The 23,738-nt window shown below is 39.1% G+C and overlaps 1 protein-coding gene across 1 annotated transcript in view; it reads left to right on the top strand.

Annotated features, from left to right (window-relative positions):
* The window catches only part of nrp2a (neuropilin 2a), a 63,326-nt gene that overhangs the window by 33,573 nt on the left and 6,015 nt on the right, over nucleotides 1-23,738 (top strand). Inside the window, exons 8-15 of the mRNA XM_079463149.1 lie at nucleotides 8,794-8,938; nucleotides 9,217-9,566; nucleotides 9,642-9,786; nucleotides 14,857-14,940; nucleotides 15,125-15,286; nucleotides 17,849-18,108; nucleotides 18,476-18,569; nucleotides 19,731-19,763. Coding sequence (XP_079319275.1) covers nucleotides 8,794-8,938; nucleotides 9,217-9,566; nucleotides 9,642-9,786; nucleotides 14,857-14,940; nucleotides 15,125-15,286; nucleotides 17,849-18,108; nucleotides 18,476-18,569; nucleotides 19,731-19,763 — 1,273 coding nt within the window. The remainder of the gene's footprint in view (nucleotides 1-8,793; nucleotides 8,939-9,216; nucleotides 9,567-9,641; nucleotides 9,787-14,856; nucleotides 14,941-15,124; nucleotides 15,287-17,848; nucleotides 18,109-18,475; nucleotides 18,570-19,730; nucleotides 19,764-23,738) is intronic.

Genomic DNA, 23,738 nt, shown 5'->3' with positions numbered 1-23,738 from the left:
TTCCAGGAAATGCCAATGGTCATATTCCATCGCTATTCTTCAAACCTTTTCAGGTATTTTTATGATAATAAAGTATATTTATAATGATGATTTATTTGACGATTGTTGCTTTTTCAAATTCGATCAAAGAGCCGTAGTTCACAGAAGAGATGTGCATAAAACACAGAATCGATGTAGACGTGTAGAATTAATGTGAATCGCGATATATTTCGATATATTATAAATAAAGCTTGAATACGCTGAAAGTTAGTTTATATACTAAGATCAAATTTGCTCCTAATGAGAAAACGATCAACAAAAAATATTCACAGTGCTAATATATAATATAAATTTGCTAATATATACGAATACTGCCACTTGCCATATAGATCCCACAGGCTTGAAAAATTGCAACACATCCTGTTTATTATTGAAATGTATATAAATCAATTGTGTGAAATGAATCTGTCACACAGACTCGCTTGCTACAGGAAAAACTAAAATCGAAGACAAAGCCGTTTAGTGTTGTGTGTTTGAGACCCGTGACAGAAGGTGAAGGGTTTGAGAGTTAAGAAGGATGGAAGGAGACACAGAGATGCGGGAAGATAGAAAAATAGGAAGACAGGGAGCAATGAGAGTGAATCAGGATTAAGAGGGGGAGTCTTGTCATATTTTCTTTCCATTGGCAGAAAGCTCAAGGGAGGAGAGAGGAGGTATTGTTCTGTGGTGAGCACTTCTGTGTTCATTGTCTCGTATAAACACACACACATAGTCTGTTCTCAGCTCTTCAAGATGTGGCTGAAGACTGGTAAGCAGCCAAATGGAACCAGCACCTACTGTCAACATCTTCATCTAGAGATGAATGAAAACAGGTGGACAAAGAGAAAAAAGACTGATGGATAAAACCTTTGTGAATTTTCTTGATGGATAGTGCTGGTTTAGTGCTAGTCTTGTTGGTGTACACACATTTTTTGATGGGATTTCTGGTGTAGCGCAGCTGTGCTGTTATTAAAGTCTGAACAATGTTTAAAGGTCCAGTGTATGACATTAAGCGACATCTAGCGGTGAGGTTGTGAATTCCACCCATCACTTTTAGAAGCACTACAGTGGCTGACACAGAACTAGGAGGGGGTCACGTTTACTCTTCTTTGCTGATGGAGATAATGTATTTACCAAACACGTTTGGTAGAGCAGTTTGTCCGTTTAGGGCTACTGTAGAAACAACATGGCGAATTCCATGGAAGGGACCCACGAGCTCATTCTAAGATGATGAAAACATGACGCTTCAATATGTAAGGCGTTTATACACCTCTGAACACATAGTTATGTAAACTTTATTGCGTTTCTGTCAATAGATCTTTAAGTTTATTATTCTTTATATAAAAAAACACTTATCAGTTTGGGTCATTGGCTTTGGGAAAATGAAGCTCATCAATACTTAAACATTGATTGATTGATTGATTTATTAGACAGTAAAAAAATAAATAAAATAAATGCATAACAAGATGCCAACACAGTGACATTGTACATTTATCCAAACTGTCGAGGATAACACAAGAAAGTTACAAAACTTATTTCCATTGTGGTCCTCGTTGTAGTCTGATAAGATGTCCAGGCAAGCTATAAATATGACTAAAGGTACCTTGTACACTCAACCACATACAAATACAAAACAAACACAAATATACACACTGTGATAATAAATATTCATTAAGACTAAAAAGATCTAATTAGCATTTAGCAACCATTCACCACAAGCTCGATTAAAACAGTAATCTGACTGGCTTAATTTAATCTCAACTGGAAGTTTATTCCATTCCATTGCAGCCATGTACAAAAAGGTATTTTGCCCAGAACAGGTCTTAAATCTACACGGAATTATGTCTGTGGCACTGCCTCTGGTTGAGTAGCTATGAGAGTTCCTAATTAGCCTAAAATAATCTTTAAAATATCTTGGCTCATTTTTGTGCAAAATCTTTCGAGTTAATCTCAATTTCAGTTGTCTTACCCTGTTTTCAACTGTCAGCCATTTTAATTTCTTAAGTTCTGAAGAACCAACATGGTTTCTATTGTTGAGGTTTAAAATTACCCTGACTAACTTATTCTGTGCTGTTTGGAGTTGAACTTTAATTCTCTTGGGGGTGCTACTGTACCATGTAGTACAGGCATAATCAAAGTGTGGCTGAACTAAAGCATTAGATAACATTTTTAAAGTTTCTTCATTTAGAAACTGAGCCTTACGAGCCAGAAATTTAATTCTTTGGTTTACTTTTACGATAACCTTTTGACCCATACTTTCACCACTCACCGAACTATCTAAATCACAGCCCAAATATTTAACACATTTTTTAGTTTCAATCTGGATACCACCCACAGAAATGTTGAGCTCAGAAGTCCTACTCAACCTAATTTTTGAACCAAATAGAATAGATTCTGTTTTCCCTAAATGCAAAGACAGTTTGTTCTCGATCAGCCATTCACTTATGTTCTTTAACTCATCAGTTAAACGGTTCTCAATAACTTTTTTGTCCTTATGGGAGAACACCAAGGCTGAATCATCCGCAAAGAGAAAAAGATTACAATTGCAAACAGATTTCATATCATTTATATACAAGAGAAACAACAATGGACCAAGGACACTACCCTGTGGCACCCCACATGTTATTTCTCTTGTCTCAGACAAAGTGCTATTAATATCAACTTTTTGATGCCTCTTAGTCAAGTATGATCTAATCCATTCACATGCCATACTGTTAAAACCTAAGGCTTTTAGTTTAATCAGCAAGATCCGATGATCAACTGTGTCAAATGCTTTTTGTAGGTCTAACAGTACCATACCACAGAATTTACCCACATCGATCTCTCTTCTTAAGTAGTCTGTTAGATATAATAAACATGTATCCGTAGAATAAGATGTTCTGAAACCAGATTGTAAATCATAAAACAAATCAGAATTACTAATGTAATTATATATTTGCTGTTGTATTATTTTCTCCAAGACTTTTGAAACAACTCCCAAAATCGAAACTGGTCTATAATTACCCTCTTCTAATTTGCTCCCTTTTTTATATAGCGGAACAACCCTAGCAAGCTTCAGATCGTTCGGAAATTTACCTGACATAATTGAAAGATTAAAAATATGAGTAAGATATGGCGAAATATATTCTGCTGCATCTTTTAAAAATCTGGCAGGTATTTCATCTAGACCAATTGCCTTTGAACACTTAAGTTCATTCAATAACTTTAGCACCTCATCCTGTGAAACCATGGAAAGGCTAAAAGAGTCTGCTACCACTCCAAGCTTAGAATAATACTTAAACATAACCTCACCATCATATAACCCAGGTTTTCTTGGTAGCTTTTCAACTAAGTCTCCAGCTATAGAAGTAAAAAAGGAGTTAAATTTATCTGCAACCTTTAGTTGATTAGAAGAGAGCTCCCCATTGATATTTAGGCAAATATTTTTTGTCTTTGTCTTAAGTCTATTACTGTACCCAATTTGTTTCAATGACTGCCATAGTTTCTTTGGGTTACCTTTATGCTCAATTAATTTATCACGAAAAAAATCCCTTTTACACGTTTTAATCATCTTTTGCACTATATTTCTTAGCGTCTTATAATTATCCAGGTCAACCTGCTCTTTACTCTTCCTAAATACAGAAAAGGCTTTATTTCTCTTATTAATTGCTTCTAAAATATCTCCATTCATCCATGGTTCTGCCCTCAGTTTTACTCTAATAGTTTTTATAGGAGCAACTTTATCTACCGCCTCTAAGAACATATTTTTAAACTGCTCCCATGCTTCATCAACATCCAAACATAACACTAAAGGCCAATTCAGTAATTTTAAACCCTCAATAAAAACCTCACGACTGTATTTTTTTAATGACCTGATCTTAATTGTGTTTTGTTTCTTCAATGCAACTTTAAATTTTTTCCTTGTACAATAAATTAATGAGTGGTCACTCATAGTACAATTTACAACCCCACTCTGAGAAATCATAGATTGCTCAGATACCAAAATGAGATCAATGACCGTTTGACTCATTTTAGCTACTCGAGTGGGCCCTTTAATTATTTGCTGTAAGTCTAGAACCTGGCAAAACGTATTAAAGGCTTTATACATCCCATGATTTTTGTTTGAAACATCAGTATTAAAATCACCTATCATTATAAACTCATCCTTAAAATCACTACAAGGGACAGAAAGTTCTTCCAACAGCTGATAGAAATTATTCTGATCAGGCGGTCTATACAGAGCCCCAATTAAAATAGGTTTACTTTTAGTTAACTTTACCTCAAACCACACAGCTTCAATAAGATCGTGATTTAAATCCATTCTGCGATTAAAACAAATATCAGCCCTAATATAAACACATACTCCGCCCCCATTACGATTTCTATCTTTTCTTAAAACAACATAATTTTCAATTTCAATTTCTATATCACTAATCGAGGCGTCCAGCCAGGTCTCTGAAAAGCACACAATCCCAACTTTACTATTACACATCATAAATCTTATCTCATCTAATTTAGAAAAAAGACTGCGAACATTGAGGTGCACAATGTGTAGACCTTTGGTGAAACTGAAGTCCAGGAACGGAGATTCTGGTTCTGTCTTTCCCACCACGGGTGGGCCAGCATAAGTCTGTGCAGACGGTGCAGACCTCCCCGTGCGTCCCCCGCCGCCAGCCTCCGACTGCTGACCACTCCGTTGGCACAGCCCGACCGCTGGCAAAGAAAATCCCCCCCGCAAGGCTTCCACCGAGCCGTCCATTGCCGCTCCCACAGAAAGGTGTTCTCCGATCTCCACATGCTTGCCGGTTAGTTGTTCAAACTTTTCTTCCGACTCCGTTACCACACCCCTGCCGTCCAACACACCCTCATTCCGGTGCCAGCAACCCTCCATGCCCGCCGTCGTACAATCACTGACTCCTCGAAGAGAAAGATTTTCAGGTCCAGGGCACTGATGGATGTCTCCCGATAACAAAAGGCATAGCGATATAATCAACTTATTTCTCCTGCGTTCTCTATGAACAATGCCATGCGCGTAATTGTTTGTTGATGACCTCCAAGAATTCGCGAGCATCACGTTTCGTCCAGAATCAAAAAACTTGCAACTGCCAAGCGGTTTTAGATCATATTCCCATTTACAAACTTGGAAATTAAAAGATTGGTGGTTTAAAAAGTTGCAAACAAAGGAGTATGTCAAGAGGGCTACAAGAGCACCTGTAGCACCCGTATAGCTTGCCGCCATCTTAGCTCGAGACTCTCAAGACTCTTTGTCCCCAAACAGTCAGCATGGGACGTCTGACCAGCCCAGGCGTGAAGACAAACCCTTGATAGGTTTTACAAATACACGTCCCTTGCATTAAAGAGAAAGCGGACGGGGCCTTTATAAATTCATGATATGTCACTCTTAGACACAACATGCCAGGTTTAATTATTAAGTTACTCCAGAGTTCCACTTCGGCAGGATGGGTGGAACCGTCTCGCCCTGGGTCGCCCTTTGACAATATTGAACAGCCTGATGCTGCAATCCAAAAATGATCTTAGATTGAAAACAAATAAAATAGGAGAAAGCAAACAAATATTCATTGAGCAAGTACGTCTGTTTTCAAAGCTGTCTTATCTTATCATAATTCACAACAGTGAGGTTATAATAACGTTTTAAAATGTGAGCCGTCCAGTTTTCTGTTTGACGTCTGTTTGATGTTATTTGACATATGAGATAGCGATAACAAAAGTTACGAATCCAACTTTTTGTTTTCTGCTGTGACCTTTTTATGACATTGATGTAAATTGCTTTATTCGATTGACTAAATCACATGTGAAATTTTTCCTACTAAAGTAGTCAACGGTGGCCAAGAACCTTTTGGTTACAAGCATATTCTTCCAAATATGTTTCTCTGTGTTCATCAGAACAACTAGTTAATTCATTTATATTTAGGTGAACTGTCCCTTTAAGGGTTCTTTTGAGCTGTAAGCAGTCTTAGTGAAATGGTAAAGTATAGTATACATAGTTCTTTACAAAAGACCATTGAAAATTATTAACCTTTCATATGACATGCATAAACACACATTTACCTCCTCAAGATACTTTTCAAGGCGTCCGTCCCATTTTCATCGAAGGAGAATTGGTTTTTACAGGTGATGATGACTTGGTCAGAAATCACATGTTGCTCAGACAGCTTCATTAACCTTTGTGACTGTGTAACTAGGCTTATCGGTGGAGGTCAAAGGTCACATTGCATTCACTGATGAAATCTTTTTGATCTTCGAAGGTGAAGAAAAGCCGAATGCATTAAATATAAACAGTTTGACCCTTGACTCCCTTTGACTGCTCTTAAACCGTACCACATTTCTCTGTTTTGTTATCTTACGTTTGATCTCTATAAAGTAGTTATGGGTCTTGACATCATAGGTCACCCGTGTTTTCAAGAAGATGTATTTTTGTGGGAGGATCTATTCTGTCAGCTGAATGATTGACATAACAGGTATACGATAATGCAACACATAGGGCCTCGTTCATGAAAAAATAACCATGAGTTTATCTAGAAAAGGTTTTACAAAAGTGTACATTAATGTGTAGCGTTGTATAGAATAGAGTTGCCTCTGTATCACTCACATCGTGGTGTCTTGTCTTATTTAGGTCTATTGAACATCTTGTTCTTTCTCCTCATATTTCTTGTGTTGTTTTAGTATTCACCTCTGTTTTAGTTCCTATGCTTCTTCAGTCTTTATTGACCCTTGTTATCATCTCTCAGACCCCTCCTCCCGGGTCCCTTTAGTTTAACCTCTGTCTTTTTTCCGTCATTAACCGTGAACTTCACGGAGCCTCATTGTTGTTTTGGCACAGAGCGCATGGCTGACTGCATCCTGCTGAAGCGTCTGGGGGGTCATTCGTCTAGTCCGCTGTCTGTCTGTCTGTCTGGCTTCAGCAACCACAACACACTCAGTATCGCCATTTAAAGAAAGGAGTGTTTGAGAAATCCTCCTCCTTCTCCACCCTACAATCACTGCATCATTGAAGCATTATGAGTGTGGTCCTTTGTGACTGTCCCTTATGGGAATACACACACACACACACACACACACACATATTTTTATAGCTTTTGTAGCCTTAAGAATACAGTACAGAAAAGAGATTCTTCCATCCAGACAGAGCCTCTAGCCGTCCATGGGATGTGTGCTCCCATAAATAAAGATTTTGTTATTTATTCACCCTTGCGTGGTTCAAAACCTCTATATAACAAAAGAAGATATTTTAGAAGAAAGAAAGTCAAACAAGTTTGGAATTACATGATGGTGAATAAATGATAAATTTAGCTTGAAACCTAAAGCCGATTGCAAAACTCTTATTTTGTCTGGTGGAGTTTGGCGGAAGTTCCCAGTCCAGCTAATAGACAACGTGGAACTGGAAACCAGCTACCATGTAACCAGCTCTCATCGTAAACTGGATTTTCCAGTAGGATGGTCACTGGATGAAGGGAATGAGATAAATAATAAATAAGTCTGAAGAAGGTTTACGAGGAGGAACACGGGGGGAAATTCAAGAGTGACGAAGACAAGCTCAATGGATTCTTTGTTTGAGTCTATCTAATCCACTGATGTTTCTAGTGCCACTTGACTTTATCGCTTCATTGCCGCGTTGCCATCGGTCATAGTCACGGCTTTGTAAGCCAGCCTGAATATTTGTTTCCCTTATGAGGACCCATATAGCCCGGCTTGGCCCCGTTTCACTTGAGCTCAAGTGAGGAATGTCTTCCGTTGGCTACCGTTTTTGCATGTACGGGTATTTTATATACAGCAGTGGCCGAAAGCGATGTCTAACTTTACAATTGACATCATGGCTCTGTATTGAAAAATGTTATGTATTAAAAATGTGTTTTCTGTAGTTTTGTTTATTTTTTTATTTTAACATCGACAACCACATTTTTATTGGTTGTCGATGTTTTACATTTATCACCTATAAAAATAACAAAGTTATCGCAACTATACCGTTCGCTGTATTGACAAAGTCGTGGATGATCGTAAATTTAGAACGATTTTAAAAACATTTAGTTTTTTATATACGAATGAACATAAAAACACTGTTTTACCACTTTGGTTTTGAATCATGTTTTAATTTTTATCCCCACTTCTTTAAAATCTTAATCCATTATGTAACCAGAAATGTCAAATTTTTCACCCCATGTCTTGTGTTTTCCTCCACTCGAGTTCCCCTGGGTTGACATTCGGGTTATCTCTCCAACTCTACATGGGAAGTTTCTCTGTTATCTACTCATTGTTTTACTGCTGTTCTGTCTTATCTAGCTCTTATCGTGCGATACGACGCAGTTGTGGGATCTCTTGTGGTTCTGAGATATGTGACCGGAAGAGCGTGTTTGCAATGCCTTACGCCAGTTTATAATGTTTCCATCTTTAATTGGTCCGGTGTTTTTAAGTCCGTCTTAGAAAAATGCATAACAAAAAGAAAACGAGCTCTCTGTTATGCTAATTGGTCCATTTTAATGTGCATATCAAAATCAGAGGACGGATTCTATCATGAATTCTAAGAAGCTTTTCAGTTCAATAAAAACCAACCGTTTTTCAAGTGGAAACACAAAACGTTAGGGTGGAGATATCATGAAAGCCTGCGTTTGAAACGAATGCAGCAGGGCATCTGTTGTTCTGGTCATGTAAAGAGAACACTTTTACACCAATGTTGGTTTCAGAATGATCAAATGCTCGCTCGATGCAGGCATGGAAGATCGTAACCTTTATGATTTTGCAGATGATTTAAAACCAGTCTGTTTGTGTTAACTTGCACAGATTTTCCATGCCAATACCGACCCATCTGAGGTGGTTCTGAATCGTATTCCTCAGCCTGTTCTCGCTCGCTTCGTCCGAATCCGACCACAGATGTGGAATAATGGAATTGCTCTACGCTTTGAGCTTTATGGCTGTCAAATTACAGGTAAGCGCTTGGACATACAAACCTCTTTTGTTATGTGATTCAGATGTTAATGATCATCTTTAGATGTTTTGGAAGATCCATATTTACATCTGTGTTTTAATAAACGCTTTGTAGAGTTAGCCAATCTTGATTTAACAAGATTTGTGTTAATTTGGGATTGCTTAACATTGGTGTTGCAGGCACCACGCTTTTCCAATTGAGCTATAAGAGTTGTTTTGATCCCTCACAAAAAATCAGTGACATCTTTTTTGAGACCGTTTTTCTTGTTATTCTTGTAGATGCCCCTTGTTCTGAACTCCAGGGAATGCTTTCTGGCCTCCTCACCGATTCCCAGATCTCAGCGTCCTCGGTCAGAGACCTCCACTGGACACCGGGAGCCGCGCGTCTGGTGGCCAGTAGGTCGGGATGGTTCCCCGGTCCGGCCCAGCCTATTGCTGGAGAGGAATGGCTCCAGGTGGATCTTGGAACACCCAAAACTGTGCGAGGTGTTATTACTCAAGGAGCTCGAAGCGGAGAGGGCGGAACCACATCGGAGAACCGGGCATTCGTACGGAAGTACCGCATAGCACATAGCATGAATGGAAAAGACTGGAACTTTGTAATGGACAGCAAGACTAGCATGCCTAAGGTATTTCTGTTCTACATAGCTTAGAAAAATGTAGATTTAAGTTGTTCAGACTTTTAATGTCTTTCTGTGCTGTAGGTTTTTGAGGGGAACACGCACTACGACACCCCAGAGCTCAGACGTTTCGAGGAGCTCCCCGCCCAATACATCCGGATCTATCCGGAACGGTGGTCTCCGGCAGGGATCGGAATGAGAATGGAAGTTCTTGGCTGCAACCTGCCAGGTAAGACGCAGTCTTCGGAAACACAACTAATGTGAAATAGTGATGTTTCTTGTAGATGATCGGCTGTACAGGGGAATTTATTCTCAGCACATCTGAAAGCGAGCTGCCGTCTGCTATAAGTTATAAGCTGTTGCAGCCTAAACGTTGTTGTTTTTCATTTTTGGTTGGGAGAAGACTTAAGAGGAGAAAATGGAAACAGGGATTCTGTCTAAGTGAAGCGGATAGAGAACAACATCAATTTAAAAAAGAAAGTCAGAGAAGTTTCCAATCTGTCTGCTCAGTTTGCTTGCTCGGGAAACATCAGGAAGATCTCAGTTCTGTCTCAGAAGGTTCTTGTGAAATTATCTAAAAGACACAAACATCAGATCATTTGGTACAGAGTGAGTCCCAGAGTTCCTCTTGAACTTGACTTTGGACCCAAGTTTGAGGCATCGGTTGGATCTCTGAAGGAGACTTGAGAATCTTTTTCACAGGAGGAATATCTCAAGAAGAAAGAACTTCATTTAAAATCTCCATTGGCTTTCTGTGTAATCTCATTGCTTTCTAGGAGACGAAATCAAACAATATTGAGGAGATTTCATTTTTCCGTTCCCCGGGGAGGTTACGAGTATACAGTATAGAATAATATACCGCACGTTGAAGGTATTCGTGATCATGTATTGTGGAGTGTTTGCCGTCAGTCTAACAAATACTTTTCATTTACATGAAAGACACACAAACGCACACACACAACACTGCAATAATTAGACAGCTTTCCGTGCCAGTAATCGACTGTGTTGTATAATTTATCATAGAGCTGCAGGAGACTCGTGTGTGTGTGTGTGTGTGCACGTACAGAAGCTTGATCTACTTTTAGCTATGTTAATAAAAAACTGTGGCAGTATCATGCTAACGTCTTTACAAACCAAATTTGCTCGAATAAGATTTGATACCTTTGACTCTTGCACAATGATTGTATGACGTTTAAAAGAGAACAACCACAGCCTCTCAATCTTTTTTTGTCGTTCTCTCTCTCTCTCTCTCTCTCTCTCTCTCTCTCTTTTTTTAGTTTACTCTGTTCTCTCTCCCTCTGTCTCTCTTCAGTTTCTTCTGTTCTTCAGCTATCTCTTTTCCCATCGCTTGTTTTCAGGGAGAAGTCTTGCCTTTGTTCATGTTTCTCAGCTCTTCCTCACCAGACAACACGTTACACTCTTTTCCATATTCTTTCTCTCTCTCTCTCCCACGCACACACACGCTCGCTCATATGTTACACATGTTCTTTCCGCCGAGCAGCTGTTGTACAGAATGTAAACATAAACCTGCCCACACGGTCAGTGAAAATGTTATCGTAGATGTTTGCTAAGACAATCATTGTGGATATTTTCAGCTCACGGTGTCAGATTTGATGTAACCAGATCATAAATTTGAGCCGTTTGCGTTATCTTATACAACACGCGCATCTGATTGTGGTTTTTGTGTAGTTTATGTTCTGCTTTCGTAAAAAGATCAAGCACATATATAGAACATTGCTTTAAATGAATTTCGTGGCTATTTATTTTCCCAGCATGCACTGCTGCTCCCTGCAGCCCTGCCAAACCCTGATTGGCAGTCTGAAATATGCAGGGAAGCTTTATGCATAATTGAGGCGCGTTTATTTATTTATTTATCTATTTTTATTATTGATTTTTTTTCTCTCAGCTGAATCAGGTTTTTGGCGTAGGATGTGACAGCTTTCCTTAAGAGAGGGTGAGAATGTGATTAAAGAGGAAATGACAGGAGAAAAGGTGTGTGGGGGGGTAGTACGAGAGAGAAGAGAATTATGGGATACGCGCTGAGAAAGGGAGAGCAGAAGGGAACGGGTGGAAGACAGATTACAGCTATCAATAATATCCTTTCATTTCTTTGCTTTACTTGCCATTACTTCCCACACGCACACACACACACACCGTCGCACTCACAAACACTCAAGACGAACACACACGTGTACACACCAGAGGCAATGATCTTCCCGCTAGTCTTAATCACATTAAGGCGGCTGAAGCCTGCGGTGAGGTGTACAGTTACAGTGCATGTGTGATATATAGAGACAGATTTTGTGACTTTAAAATCATCTTTATTAAGAAAATGTAAAAGAGCGCAAAGAAGATTTGATGACCTTTTAGATCAATTCATTTTTAAATGTAATTTTTGACTTCTATTAATTAGTTGATGACGATAGTTTTCTTTTATTTTGTTTTGTTCTAAAGCCAACGTGATTGGCCAAACGTTGGAAATGCATTGATGTATCAATCACTGATATTAATTATTGTATTTTACGTGCGACAGTTGGCTAATTTGTATGAATTCGTATGATGCAAATCATGCCAAAACGTACGATTATTACAAAAACGCAATACTAAAGCCCCACCCCTAAACCTAACATCACAAAACGTGCTAAAAATACGTACGAATTTATACAAATTAGCCACCTCGAAAATATTTACGAATTTCAGTGAGATTTTTTACAGTTTTATATTATATCTATGACCAGTTAGCTAGTATACCTAAATGCATGTTTTTGTGAACATCACACAATTAAATATAATCATAACACTGAAATTTGATATAGTTGATATTAGAGATGCACGGGTACTAAATGTCCATTGATGTACCAATACCGATAGCCGATCATTCAGAGTGTTGTCTGCCGTTACCGATAGTTTTGACTTTATTCTGAAGATTCAATTGTTGTTTCTTAACTTTCTGAATGTTATTAACAAATTTCGGTATCAGCATCTGCATCTGCCAGTAGTATTGGCATTTTCAAAAATATTCTAATGATGCAATGCTAACGAAAATTTCTGTCATGCAAGATGAGTATAATATATTTTCCTGAAAGTGAAATGTTATGTTTTAGTATGAGAAGTATGATGATATACGAAATATGAGGAAAAATATGCTTACTCTATTATTTTCCATAAAGGGAAAGAATGCTTTTCATATTCAAAAACGAAAAAGTATACAACTGGTGCGCTACATTCCAAACCTTCTTCATCCCTACGATAACGCATTCATGCTGCATAGCCTTTGAAACAGCCTTATACCGTGATAGTTTCTGTGACAACCTTCCCGATATTTGTCTTGTCTGTTTTACCGACACAACTGTCACAACGCCGAAAGGTCAAAATCATTACTCTGTGACACATGCCGACCTTTAAACACCGACAGAGCATCTTAACCGCACCTGAGTGTTTGCACACGTGCATGCTCGGATGCCACACTTCACAGGTCATATTTGTCCGTCATCTCTTTAATAATTGAATCAGAAGACAAAGAAAGCAAATGAGAGGTGCTGCAGGTGTTGACACACAGGGCAGTATTACAGAGAGGTGGAGGAGAGCGTAGAGACGGAGGCAGTTAGCGATAGGGCACAGGGAGCGGTATTAGCTAGCTAATTGCTTCAGAAAAGGCCATGGCATTACAATGACAAATATCACCAGCTGTGTCTCACCTTTTATGAATTCTAAATATTAATGTATGCGCCGAATCGCTTCCTCCGCAGATACTCCAGCGTGACTGACCGTTCTCTGCTACATTCTGCGTCTGCATACTTTTGTATTTCACGCCTTTTCTTCCAAATGTTACATTTATTTGTTTTCTTGGCAGATATTTGTAAGAAAAATCACATGTAAGAAATCATATCTTTTTAAGACCGCCATTAAATTAACAAAGAGCAGTAGTAGATGATTTGTAATGGTGTCCCATAAGAACAAAACATCACAGATGAGATCTCTCAGTTACTTTTCCTCGACTTAAATGAGATTTAATGGACAACAATAGCAACTTCTATTAAAATTTACATTCATTTACTCCTCCATGCCCTTCATGTATTACTACAACCGTTGTTTTTATTTCTCATGAGCAATTTTAGGAAAAACATCTGAGACTAGATTGATACTTAAAACTTGGGATGCGAGATAAATTATCGGACATATCGGTATCGGGTGAAATAACTGGCCATTTTAAGGTTATCGGTATCGGACGATAATAAAATTTAGGATGATAAATCATATATTATTTCCGCTGGTTAAATTTATTCAGCTGCACGCTGCTTACCGTTAAAATTCAGTACAGTACTGAATCTTTATGTCGTGATCATTCACTCACTGTTATTAGCAAAACATGTTGATGTAGGTACAGTATGTAGATCGAGTAATTATGAATGTGTGTAAATTATATGAAGAAAAGCATATAGTTTGAATCAGACTGCTGTCTGAATGCTTTCTGTCTAGAGACCTGTTTGACTTGTGGCTTTGAAGAACATTTCTCTGGGTTGCTCGGAAAGACATCTATCATTTGTTTGTTGAATCAAATATATACCAGAAAAGTTTGAAGGTTAAATAATCTTTAACTAGTATAAATCTAGGCTTGTACATGATTTTCAGGATAAAAAAGAGAACTAATGGCAGTCAATGTTTTCAAATAAAATAAGTTGTCCACTTTTTGCCTTTTATTTCAATGTTAGGGAATTTGATATTCATATTAAGATACTGTATATCGGCCAATATATCGGTTATCGGCTTCCAATTTCAAATTATTATCTGTTATCGTTTAAATCGGCCCAAATTCCCTATTTAAAACACAACGTTGGAAGAGTAATGAACTTTCCTGTGGGATGTCTTTAAAGAGGTTCTATATGAATGTCTATATATCTGTATATGTGCTTGTGTATTTCATTATGTATATATCTGCCTTGTGCCCTAAAGCAACACCATCCATCAGATCTTTGATGGATTTGGACTAATGTCCTTTTTTGCTGGCGTATATTTAAAATGCTGTGCACGTTTATGTTCTCTCGGACCTCTGCTGTGACATAAATTCAGAGTTTGCCGCTTTATGTTTTAATTTATGAATATCTGACTCATGGCCGACTGCATAATTAAAATGATTTATACAATACGTTTCTCATTTCATCAAGCTTTTTCCACACTGGATCTTAAAGCCGTGCTGGCAAATGGGAATCTCATTTGAAACGAAACCGAAAAAAATGAAGGGAAAAAGAACTCTCGTCTGGAAAGAGATAATATTATTAATTGCATTTCTCCCCCGCAGAGACGTCCACACCAGCTGTAGAGACATCCAAACCCACTCGACCTTTCTCTGCCGAAACCAGCACCACCCAGAAACCCGGCCCAGGTTAGATCTGATCCGAGGACAGAATGTATTCACATGTTCCCACGCAGACATAACGCAAATTTATTAAAGATAACTTTTTTTTGCATATTTGCACATGAGGTGAAAGGTCACAGCTTGAAGCACTGTTCAATGTTTTGCCTTATGAATATTAATGTGAATGCTTAAATGTGATTTTGTCGTTTAGTTACGATTGCCGTGTTGCCGTCTCACAAAGGGCCGTGCGATTTCGAGCAAGGATTGTGCGGTTGGACGCTCGACCCTGATTCTGACCTCGGCTGGGTTCTACACACCTCCAGCAAAACCACAGCCTTGGGGCAGAGTCAAGACCTCTCCATGGGCTCCAACAGTGAGTGATGCACACACCAGTCACGGGTCCTCATCTGATCTTATTTAGCAGTCGAACTAAACTGCTCTCAGAACAGCTCCCAAAATGCACTCCGGCATTCTCATGTGACCTGATTGTCTCTGTCTGCGCCGCTCTGCTTTCCACATGCCAGCTGCATGAAATCCAGAGCGGGAAAACGGATGAACGATTGGCATGCTCTCTCTCTCTGTACCTCGCGAACGCTCTCACGGTTCATCTATTTCCGTCACATGACACATGGCAATAAGAGGCGACACGAGGAACACAGCACTTTATTTTACAGTCCTGTTTCCCATGTTATGTACAGTGTACTTTTTACAGTAAATATAATAACTGGGTAATAACTAGGTACTAACCTTGAACCTACCCATAAACCTAAACCAGTTCTTTCTAAGGTAGGAACACGTACTGTATGATAAAGTGCAATGCTAAACTTTTGATAAATTCATCGCCTTTCATGCTTTAAATGCTTCCTTTGTAAGATTTAACAAGCAATGTCAACAGCTGAAAAGTGTTTTAAGCTATTCTTGACAGTTCCTCAAGTGTCTAAGACTCCTGGAAGCCAACTGAGTATGTGATCTGATAGAGTCAAAGGTCGCTCCTGTCCAATAGGATCGCTCGGAGATATGCCGGCCTCCTTCATTCAAGAACACTTTCACCTTGAAGCGTCAAGAAAGATCATTCACAATAACAAAGCGAGATAAAATAATTCGCACCTGCCTCTCTGCTCTTTCTTCACGGTGGGCGCCGTGCCTTGCCCCCGCTTCAGAGATGTCAAATGCTCTTTCGTGTTCCTGGCTTGGAGAACAGATGCTACAGTCACCCTTAAGTGTCTACAGTGAAATGACACTAATACTAACGACGGAGCGCTTGACTTTTATCACAATGACACAATTGACTCTTTGGTTTAATCACACAGCGTGTTGTTTAGATGGGAGGTGCGGGTTGCTGGGGAACACGGGCTGGGTTCAGGACGTGTGCAGTTGCTGCCGTCAGTCACCCGGCGTTTGATAGGTCGGCCACACGTGTATGAAGACACAAGCCAGACGGTGGAACTCTCACGGAATGAGTATTACAAAGACGCGATCAAATATCCACCCAGAGGGACACGTCGCTGCTCAGATGTTGCTCTTTTATAGCTCAAGAGATCTGATGCAGTTCTCAGTTGTTTCATTTAGGTATTTTTTAAATTGCTTTGGGGAAAAACAACAGAAACATATGAGACATGTCAAATTATTGTTGATTGTAGATGTAGAATAATCTGAATTTGTGTTAATGTAAAGAGAAATATTTGAGTTCATAATGAGGTCTTCAATGATATTGACTTTTGATTGACAATTTATAAAAGAACATGTAGAATGTACAGCGCTTTTCTCCATTCCCTTAATAATACGCGTGACATTGACATGGACATGTTCTCAATATTTGACGCAAACATTAGATCATTGAGACATGCGCTTGTGCACAAGGTATTAAATCTGATGGAGAAAATACTCTGATTCAAGCACAGGCTTCATTTTTTCTGCATGTTGAACGGATTGCTTTCGGTCTTCACCAACCATTTCAATCTGATCAAAATTGATCGGATTGATTAAAGGTATTTACATGAAGTCTGTTCAGTCCGATTGAGCCATCAATCCGATTACAAGTGGAATAGGTTGCATGTAAACGTGGCTATCGAGACATGAAATCCAGTTTGCCGTGTTCCTGCTTGATTTTAAAGTCCCAGTGAAATAAAGAAATTACAATGCCTATTTTTTCATGAAATATTGCTGTGTTTATTGTAAATAGTTTATCAATGTGGGTCATTCTCTTTTTTTTTAATCGTGTGCTCTTAATCTTTAGTTTAAATCTGAAAATTGACTTCCTGCTTTCAACTGTCAGTCTGCTGCCATTTCAGAATGCAACAGCTGTTTTTATACATCCAATCAAATCGCAGAGAAAGACGGAAGTCACACCCACTATTTTTCTCAATAGAAATTCCATTTCACTTGGAAATGCGTCAAAGTTCAGAAGTAAAAACTATCGCAACTTTCAGTTCAAGAGGACTAAAAACTGATTCTGCTCATTTCACACCCTAAAAAGAAACCTAAAGCACTTCCATCCATCACACACTACATCCTTTCTCTATTATTTTGTCATTGTTTACATGGCCAATGATAGCACACCGGGGCCACTAATCTACTGCTTGAAAAACTCACACCTGTACCTTATTACTTTGTAATTTCCAGATGCTTTCCCCTTTCCTAATGCACAAGTCTGAATGATTCCTGGTAGCTAAAAATAAAACAATGTTAAGTATCACATCTTTGGTTTTACAGTTTTCCGACCGTTAAAAAGGTCGAAGGACGTCATACTTCATTATTTATTTTAAATGATTTGAGATAAATAATATTAATAGGAACAAATTGTTGTATACAGTAGTAAAGTGTACCGTATATGTTATTGTGAGTATTGATGTAGAGATACAGAGCTATAAAACTGTAAACGTTAAATGAATTGGGTGTGCCGTATACTTTTTAAAAGTTGATATTTAATTCATAGATTTGGGAAACTACCTGTACATTGAGGCGAGTCCTGAGAATCAGAAACAGAGAGCCCGGCTGCTCAGTCCCAGCGTGGATCCAGACACCGGACCTCTCTGTCTGATATTCTCCTATCAGCTGGATGATCAGGGAACCCTGAAAGTTATGCTGCGGAACAAACACAAAGAGGAGACGGTCCTCTGGGCACTCCAAGGAGACAAGGAACCCGTGTGGAAAGAAGGGCGTACCATCATACCTCAATCCCCAAATGATTTTCAGGTAAACGTTTAAAGGTTAGACGAATTGGCAAACAGTAAACACTTTGAATAAAATCATCTGCCAAATATATAAAAATATAAATATTATGAACAGTTATGTCTATTAAAAACTGTATTTTTAAATTATATTTAGGGTGTAAACTTACAAGGGCAACAAAATTAGCCAGAAGTACCTTTTTATATAAAAATGATGGAAATTTTAGAGTTTTGGAGATTTCAGTCTTTCTGAGGGTGTAACCAACATGGCCGCCAAGTAAACTGACCGTGTTAAACTTACTTTGGAAGATTGCCTTTCATCCAAACGTATTGATATCACAGAGCGTGATTTTAGATTTTCTATGATCTCATTTCTCTTTTTCATCCCACAGGTAGTAATAGAAGGGTTTTTTGACGGTGCCAAAGGTCACATCTGGATCGACAACATCCATATGAGTGTGAGCACACCTTTGGAGGAATGTACTGGTAAGTGTGAACATTCACTCGTCTACCCGCCATCACCATTTTTTCTGTGTGCTCACATAATTCTTCGAAAGTTTTTCGAACCTTTCTGTGATCAAACCAAGAGCGGAAATCACAGTCACAATCTTAAAGAGTCTCTCAAAATAGACTTGTTTAACATGAAGGGAGGACACACACACACACACAAAATTGTGCTGCTCATTGTTTGCCGTCAAAGACTTGCCATCAAAAAATTGTGGAATCAAATCTAGGCCATCGATGCCCCCGGGCCCCGATGCTAATCTACGTTTTATTATTTCCCTATCACTTATTTCCCCATGTTTGTAAACAGAGATTTTAAAAGGAATTGCCTGATGGGCCGAGTGTTTTGTGGAAGGATCTATATTCCACAGAAGCTGGGCTTTATGGTTTTAAGGAGATCAGAATGTGACCGCTCCGATTCCCTGAAACCCTGATTTAGTCATTTTTGGCTCCCGCCGTTAGCGGTTGGCTCACACCGAGCCGATGGGACTTGGTTGATTCGAATCCCGAAGTTGGAAGGCTCAAGCTCATGTGTTGCCATACGGCTGCTGCGATTCTTCACAGAGCGGGCTGAGAGCGCTCTTATCGACCCGTGCAGTTGGACTTTCCCGGTGATCTGCACGGCTTCTGCCAAAATTAGGTCCCAGAGCGCCTGCCCCCCCACGATAGTTCTTCATCTCTGTTCGTTTTTCAAGAATACTAACAATCTTATTTAGAATTTCTAAATCAACAGACTGTAAAGAAGAACATGCAAGCATCGTTCAAACACCGTATGGGATTAAATTAATAAACTCGTAAATTTTGTCAAAAAGTAAAAAGCATTTTTTCTGCTATTCATGTTTTTTTGTTGTTGTTTTTAATCAATTATTTTATTTAAAACAACATTTATTTTAAGTTTTTTTACAGAAGAAAAATACTATAAAGCCAGTGGGCATATTTGGTGTAGAAAAATGGGAAATATTTCCAAACAGTCCTCCGAGGTCTCCGATGTACATTTTGTATCAAGTAATGATGTTCTCATGTTTTTAAAGTCAAATAGTTTGATATAGTACTCCTGGATCACGATGCACATTTCAGCTAAGCACGGATGGCGGATTAATATTTTGCCGTGTTTGTTTCTCTTGATCTCTTTTCTCCATCCAGAGCCTTTCGTGGTGTTCCCTCCGGACATGACCGGTGAGTTTAAACTCTCTGCCTCGGGTGTGAATGTTTGCACTGTCTGCCCTCTGCTCCGCTCAGCAGTTACTGTTTACAGTTCAGAACTAGGATCCGTTTTTACCTCCCGGCATGTGCTATTTATGCAGTGACTTTAGGAGCCTGGGTTTGGTTATTTAAGGTGACTGTTACGTTTCTGCCGTCTGAGCTGCAGGGTCCTGAATCTTGAGCCATGGTGTTGTCTTTATGTGAGGCTACAAAGAACCATGAATGAAAACAACCAATCAGAAAGCATTAAGATATCTTCTGATACATCTGTAAAAAGGGTAGATTTTTGTTCGTTGATCAAAATGACTGAATTTCTTTGCTTTTGAGTGAAAGACTAATTCGTAGCACTTCAGAGAAAGAGCATTCTGATTGGTTGTCCCTTTGGGGCGGCACCAGCATTGGCAACTATTTTGAATAGAAAGTAGCTAAAGCTTGTATGAAAAGTGACTAAACTGATCAGATAATGTCATACGCTAATTAGCATCTTATTTGCGTTCTGTGTTCACATACTCTGTATTACACATTTATAAAGCCCAAAAAAGCTTTTTGCGTTAACATATTTTCTTTTTCTGTTGTCAAACAAATAGGAATGAAAATAAAATAAAAATGATTTAGACTTACATCAACTAAAAGTAGCTGAGATTCTTTTCTTTTTGTCCAAAATAAAGTAGTATTTTCTGTTTCTGTTAAATAAATTTGAAATACAAATTAAGATCTGATTAAAATAAAGTATACTACCTTCTACTAAAACAAGCTTAGATTTGTCCAGAAAGTCAGTAGATTTGTCTAGAAATTCTATATATTTGTCACTAGGCACTTTTATTTTTTACTAAAAAGAAGTCGCTAAAGTGATATAAATAGTTGCGAAATCTAGCAACAAAGTCACTAAGTTGGCAACACTGGACACATTATTTGGCTGTTTTCCTCACAAGATGAGTGCCCTATAAGTCTGTTTTGGCCTGTCTACTGTATGTCCATAAAATGATTTCCAAATCCTTTTCAGTTTTCGGTCATGGAAATTCATTGAGCTAAAGGTGTTGGAACGCTGGAATATAAGTCAGTGTATGTGGAGGTATAGCCTGCTGTAGATGTCAACTTGTCCTCTTCGACTTGTCCCAACGGTGTACATCTGATGTATTATATTTTGGTTTTAAGGGCTCCAAAAAAACTTGCATTGACAAGAAAACCCAAACAAGCCACAGGCACATTAGCATCCGCAAAACAGTGCCTCCACTTTCCTCCAAGAGATGAGTGTCAATAACACAGACAGACTCACTAATGACGGTCTCAGTCATGTTTGGTGGCTGAATATAGCATAACAAGATGTCTGCCTGTGCCGGCTTCTTCTCAGATGGCAGGATTGCATTAGAGACTCGGGCTGTGTCACGCCAGAGTCCCAGGAGAAGCACATTTTCTGTCATTCTTTTCTCAAACGTTATCTCCTCACACGGTGCTTACTAATCCCCGAGACAGACAAAGCCGAGCTGACAGGAACTACTGCTTCTGCTGCTTGTGTGATCGTAGTATTTGTTACTATTCTGGTGGGTTTCTGCAGTCAGGTGGGGTTGTGTTAGTTTTCAGTGTGGTAGAAATTGGCCCAAGCTTTTTGGGATTGTGCGGCTTCAGTTCGTGGTGGTGGGTCGGAAACTTTTGTCCTATCACAATTACTGTTTCTGGACTGATGTCGGGATCATAGCAATGTTTTGAGTTCTGATATTTATCATGTTGTGAGGTTGTAATAGCTCGGTTACACAATCCTGCAGGATTTTAATGTTTGTTAGCATTTAGCAAGAACCAGAAATATAGAACAGAATGCATGTGCCTCTGCTTGGCAATACAACTTCTTGTTTTGAATGCAGCCCCTTTGTATCCCTAAAACGTAATATCGTTGAGAAAAAACAGAACTTGAATTTTAGCCGACTGCCCTTTGAGTAGTCCTGGAGTGTCGCTTCTACCAAAATCTAGCATGTCAACCAATATCTGGACCAGTCAGCTTTACCATTATAGCATTTCTTGAGCATGGCAGTCTTAACACTTGACATGCTTAGACTCTGACGCAGGTGTCTATCTGAAAGCACGTTACATAACAGCACTGCACTCACGCCCATTGTTTCACTGTACACACTGCTTTTCAACCAAATAGATTGCGGACTCGTGTTCCTTAATACGTACTAGATGGTGATTCCGAACAGTGAAACATTGATGGGTTGTTTTCAGTTCCGAGCATGGAGCATCATGCATTTTCACGGCATTAGTGTGCTTGCATTTTACCCTAGCAGTACCGTAGTGTGGAGTATTATCTCAAGTTTGTATATCTCTCCACCAGGGGGAGCCCTGCCTGGCAAGAGCGAGCCGACAGTAGACACGCTGTCAGTTCTACCCACTTTGCCCAACTGGTATTACGTAATGGCAGGTGGAGGCGCCATCATGTTCCTGGTCATTGTCATTCTCATGGCCGTCTGTTGTCGCCGCCTCACGGCCAGGAGGAATCAACCCACAATGGCCTACTACAGCCCACACAATGCACATTATCCAAACGGTGGCATGCACAGAACAACGCCCAAGTTGACTGTATGGGTTGAGAAGGGCGATGGAAATTCTTACTGGTGAGAGGACTGGGCGGACGTTTGATTAGAAGTCTTTTCAAAACTTTGAGACCTGAAGAGTTGGATTTCTTGGAGAATGTGATTTCTCCCACATGGTTATGGTATCTTCCCATACCATTGGATGCCATGTCGGACATATCCAAAAGATTGCGAAATGAGGCCAACGGTTCTATTTTCGTTTTCTGGTTTTCTTTTTTGTTGGCTTTCTTGCTGGGACGGTTTGGGTCACTGAACCCGGTCTTACTGGTGTGCCCAGCCTGTTTACCACGAAATCTAGCCAGCTCCTACTTATTGACCTTTAGGAGCGGATCTGAATCCAAACTTATGATGGACACCAAGCGGATCTGTTGCCAATGACCTTAATCACAGATCCAGGACTGACTTTGATCCAATGTTCTGTACTGATGTTCAATCAATGTGGGTCAGAAGCGGGTCATGAGCTGTATTGAACATGCTGTCTGACACAATGTTTGCACTTTGATGAGTCCCTGAGATTGATTATGAATACCTCTTTACCTTATTCTAGCAGAACACGGGAACAGATGTTGCTGAAAGAGTTCATGCTTAAAGCATACGAGGGGGCTTCAATACAAAGAATGTGCTTTGAGGACCTCTTAGCACTTTTTGATACAATGCAAGCATGATATTTTTAAGAATGAGAGGGTAAGGGATGTTTAAAAGGTAAGACAGATTTATGCATGTTAACAGCTTGAGTTCTTAAGTCTTATAGATGGAAAGTCCATATATTCTTATATGAAGAAATGACGTCACAATGTCAAAGCCGATGTTAACACAGTGAACATCGTCTCGAAACCAACATGAAATTGCCAAATGGCTACGTATGTTCCTGGACTTATTGTGCACGGTTTGTAAGGGCATGTTTTTTGTAAATGATGTCACGGCGGTTAACCAAACGTCAAATCAGCATATAGGCCTTGTTTAAAGCGATAGTTCACCCAAAAATGACATTTCTTTTATAATTTATTCACCAAACTGCATTGGCCTCCATTGACTTCCATTGACATTTCTCAAAATATCTTCTCTTGTGTTCCATTGTAGAAAGATTCATATTCAGGTTTTGAAGGACGTGAGGGTGAATAAGCTGTGATATAATATTTTTGGGTGGTGAATTGTCCTTTGAAAGCTGCTGTTTTACTTAAATCCATCACATTACAGAAACACAACTGTTTGCTATGTCATTTCATGTTTGGTGGGTTTCATGTCAAATATGTTATACAATCCTGGCAGCACTTTAAGATAAAAGAGAATTATGGGTGTGGGGTAATAGGGTGTTTAAGTCTCTTTGTCCTTTACTTGACAGTAAGATCTTCAACAGTAAGTT

The sequence above is a fragment of the Barbatula barbatula genome, assembly GCF_947034865.1.
Source record: "Barbatula barbatula genome assembly, chromosome: 8".
NCBI lineage: Eukaryota > Metazoa > Chordata > Actinopteri > Cypriniformes > Nemacheilidae > Barbatula > Barbatula barbatula.
Note: the sequence above shows the minus strand (reverse complement) of the source record. Positions and strands in the feature narration are given on the sequence as shown.